Raw genomic sequence first — 4,419 nt, forward strand, 5'->3', positions numbered from 1 at the left:
TCCAACTCTACAAATCTATATAGTATTATAAATCTAAATAAAACACTAGCAAAATTACACAAATTACTAAGGTAATGGCAGCTATTACTTGTGCAGTGAACTCAACTCTATTGTTTGTGTCTCATCTACTTAATCTCCTCAACATATTCTCCTTTCCATCATCTCCACAAACTGTTAAATCAACCTATGTAAAATGTCTGCAACTTTACAAAAACTGTCTGTAACTTAAACTCAACAAGACTAGTTCTGATAAATAATTATTCTTCATGAAAGCAAAATACTTTCTTCTCATGTTGTGTGCATTTTCAGTTATCAAACACAAAGCAAGCTTTAGACACTTGCAGTCGGTGCTCTTGAGAAATCAGTATACATATATTTTGTTATATTCATGTAAAATAAGTCAATCAAATTCATGTTCATTATAGTTAGCTATCATCATAAATTTTTTTTATCATGTTTCGGCATCCTTGTCATAAAGTAAATTTATTCGTCGTATCTATCAAAGTAAATATAAATTCTTTATCATAAAGCAAATTTTATTCATCGCTATTATTACGCACTTGCAGTCAGTGCCCCAATCTGATACTTTACCCAGTTCAGTAGATCTGGAGGTTAATAGGCAGGGAAGTCCGGTGCCTTCAAATCAGTCATATCAATTTTGACCTTGAAATACATGTTGGACATAACTTCTATCATATAACTTGGCAATGGGTGCAAATCGAGGAAATCCAGATGCCGTGTTAAAAGGTCCTTTAGGTTTCTGAAATGAAGTACTTGTTTCTGTGGGGCGAAACGCTTGTGCTATATGTGCCCTGGTGTTGTATGGGTCTTGTTGGTTGAGCAAATATAAAGTGACTTTCTGTTTGAAAGGCCAAGACAGGAGATCATCGTAGTCAGATTTCATTATTACCAGGAACAATGACACATGAGTACCTTTACCCTGACCATCACCATCCAAGTACAATCGCAAGCACATGCGATATCCATGTAGTGAGGTAAAGAATGGTGGGCTATAAAGACTGAGGATTTTACCAGTACGAGCTTCTTCTATTCTTTTTTCCACCTCGTTGACTTTCCAAATTAAAATTCCATTAATACTCCTCACAGCTAATATGTCAACTTTCAGTCCCACCTCATTAAGTAATCCATTAACTTGGTTAATAGCTGTAGTACATTGATCAATACCAGTTTGTAGAGCACCAGCTTGTTCACTGTTCTCCTCAACTTTGGAACTCATTGTTTGTAACTGACGTGTCAAGCTATCTACATTGTGTTGAAGTGTACGAACAGTTCCTTCCATATGAGATAAGTCTGATGACTTCATTGCTGAAGGTTGAATAGCAGCTGGAAGATTTGATAATCGACTAGACAAGGCTTCAATATTAGTCTGTAAACTCTGTATCTCCAACTTGTGTTGGCCAGCTTGCTTTTCAATAGTTTGTTTTAGCATTTGCATATCTTCTGCTTGTCTTATCAGTTCATTCTCATCTTTTGCGCACTTCCGACGTAATGAGTCAAGTTCACTCTGTAGGTCTGCTCTTTGCTGTACATTGTGTTGGATAACTTCTGTCATATGAGTAATACAATGTTCTGTTCTCTGGGTTGGGCTGACCTGTAGTGTCAGATTAATCAAATCACATTAAAACTGGTAAAAGTAGGATACATGTTATTTAATCTATGAAACCACAGGTACTCACTCACTCACTAGATGGATGCCTGAATGATATAGTATTACAAATACATAATGTGACTATCTCAGTGAAAACCCTTTGCACAACTTTCAATTTTTTTTTACTTTCTCAACATTATCTGCATTGTCCAAGGAATGGTTCACTAAAGTTTCAGTCAATTACGGTGAGTAGTTTAGGAATTACAGCGCTAGAAAGTAGGAAATTAATTTGCACACTGACTATACTAAAAATAAACTACAAGCGCTTACATTCGCAGCCATAACTTCTGTTTGGATTAGTCTACAGAGTTGGAATTTGGCTTACAAAGTTCACAATGGATTGGCAGATCAACAGTCCTTGCACATAGGCATATGAAGGTGGTTTTATTGAAGAAACAGCGACAATTTTGTTCATGTCTACCGCATTGTAAACAAACACACGTGACACACAAACCATTGGGACTACAGAAATAAAACGAACATTTTTTAACTCCCCATGAGTAGGCAAATAAGATGGTGCATAGGTTTAATCGATTTAAGACTTTCTTTCCTCAGTAATGGCTAGATTAAACTTTGCATAAAATTTTCTTTGTAACACGCATAATTTCACCCTTTTATATTCTCAAAATGCATGCTTGTGCGAACTAAATGGGTTATTGCTGAGACAGACACACACACAACACACACACACAATGATATTATGTTAGATAGGTCAAATGTGTTCAATATTTCGTGAAATTTGAAATTAATATACATTGGTACACATTCATAGTAACACATCTGAAATATTTATTGAGCCCAGTGGTGGATCCAGAGGGGGCATGGGGAGCACGTCCCCCCCCTTAAAAAATTGCATACAAGATCGAGATATTCTAATAGACCGTAACAAAAATTGTAGAAATATTGACTGCCTACACATTTAATTACAATTGATTACCTAATTGATGCACTTACAAGAAAACCAACCAAATAGTAATCTATGATGGTGTTAATTATGTGAAGCATGCATTGAATGTTTGGAACTTGACCGAAGATCATTCAAAGTGTAATTATCATGATATTATCGTACTGTGAATAATACTTCAATATCTATCCATATTGTGATAGCAAGAGTTAATAATAGTGGAGGGAGAGTGTCTAACACTGCATAGGCCTGTAAAAAATGATCCTGAGAAATTCAAAGGGATTCCTTCAGATGTGTAAAATGTTCACACAGGCAGAACAAGGTAATGTGATGATTGCACACTGAGAGAACAAAGAAATGTGATTATTGAAACAATCTTCACCTATGGAGAATACTACAAATTACAGAGTTTTACAGAAAGAATCCCTTTGAATTTCTCAGGATCATTTTTTACAGGCCTATGCAGTGTTAGACACTCTCCCTCCACTATTATTAACTCTTGGTGATAGTGAATCCTCTACTATCGCTCACCACTAATATGTTGTATATCGTACATCCCTACAGCAAAGAGACTGATGCCAATATAACAAAATGATATTCAGCTATAGTTAAATAATGCCAATCCGATAGGAAACATAGAACCTTCCTATGGTAAATTCATTTGCAACATAACTGCGCGGAACTATCATACCCTTTTAGAAATAATGATTTTACACACTGCGCGGAACTATCATACCCTTTAAGGAATGATGATTTTACACACAAACACATGTTACTAGGATATTACCAGTGCCCCATAAATGTAACTATGTGGTGATTGTAGCGATTGTGTACGTAAGAATGCATGGCCTTACCAGGCCACTGAATGCTTTACCCTGGCCATAATTATATCTGACTGAAAAAGAATTATTCTATAACAAAAGATTTTTTCTTGTATCCCAATTAATGCCCATCCACTTGTTATTTTGTCATGTACTTCGCAGATTTGTTACAAGTATAGCAATATTATTGATCCTGTTTTTGTTCCAGCATTCCAGGTTTTCCATACTCCCATGAAAATATACAATATTAGGACTGTATCACCAGCTTGAATAATGATAATCATGGCATCACTAATTGTATTGCTATTTCCATAATTGAGTGCATTTCCCATATACTCACAATTTTATCTATTAAAGCTACAATATGTACATGAGAAAGAACAATAATTTTTATTTACCTTGGCATTGCAGTGGAGAAGTGCCCTTACTGGGCATGATAGGAGAGCCTTGGTACACCGGCCACTATAGACATGCTCATGAAGCTGTATAAGGTAGAGAATACAACAAAGGTTACAGGACATATGAAAAGCAAAATTAATATCAATTATGAAATCAACCACAATTCCACAATCTAAATGGTGTTCACATTGTCATGTAATAAGCTACATGTAAGGAATCATTTAGAACATTTGTGCATCAAGACACACGGTAGTGTGTCGTGCGGCCCAAGTAGCCGGCGCACCACACCGTGAGTATATTTACAGGAAGAAAGTAAATGCGATTTTCACACCTTTGTAGCTCCGTGATTCCTTATCGTATTAAAACCAAAGTTGCTACAGAAATGCTGGCGAGATAGGGGAGTCCACATACCAAATTTGAAGAAAATCGCTCCAGCCATTTCCGAGATACGAGCGGCCAAAGTTTGGGTTTTTTTTCTTCGTTTTTTTCTTCTTCTTCTTCTACTTCTTCTTCTTCTTTTCGCACACTTTGCAAAATCCGCAATAAAACACGAATGCGTGCTTGGATCGGGCTGAAATTTGGCACACTTAAAGGGCTCATTAAGGCGAATCTCAGTACCAAGTTTG

At 36.2% G+C, this 4,419-nt stretch overlaps 1 protein-coding gene across 1 annotated transcript; it reads right to left on the minus strand.

Annotated features, from left to right (window-relative positions):
- Window positions 1-652: 652 nt before the first annotated feature.
- Window positions 653-4,009, minus strand: LOC136247846 (TNF receptor-associated factor 3-like). The gene is made up of 2 exons (XM_066039667.1): window positions 3,793-4,009; window positions 653-1,612 (listed from the first exon to the last, which is right to left on the minus strand). Exons 1-2 carry the CDS (start codon window positions 3,913-3,915, stop codon window positions 653-655), a joined length of 1,083 nt encoding a protein of 360 aa, XP_065895739.1. The 5' UTR covers window positions 3,916-4,009.
- Window positions 4,010-4,419: the final 410 nt, after the last annotated feature.

This window comes from Dysidea avara, chromosome 2, assembly GCF_963678975.1.
Source record: "Dysidea avara chromosome 2, odDysAvar1.4, whole genome shotgun sequence".
In the NCBI taxonomy this organism is placed as follows: Eukaryota; Metazoa; Porifera; class Demospongiae; order Dictyoceratida; family Dysideidae; genus Dysidea; species Dysidea avara.

Bases quoted from the DNA above. Each gene is read 5' to 3' on its own strand.
- LOC136247846 (XM_066039667.1), bottom strand. From the start codon at position 3,915: ATGTCCTGTAACCTTTGTTGTATTCTCTACCTTATACAGCTTCATGAG. The intron at 1,613-3,792 runs GTAAATAAAAAT...CTGACACTACAG, and splicing joins TTCTCCACTGCAATGCCAAG to GTCAGCCCAACCCAGAGAAC.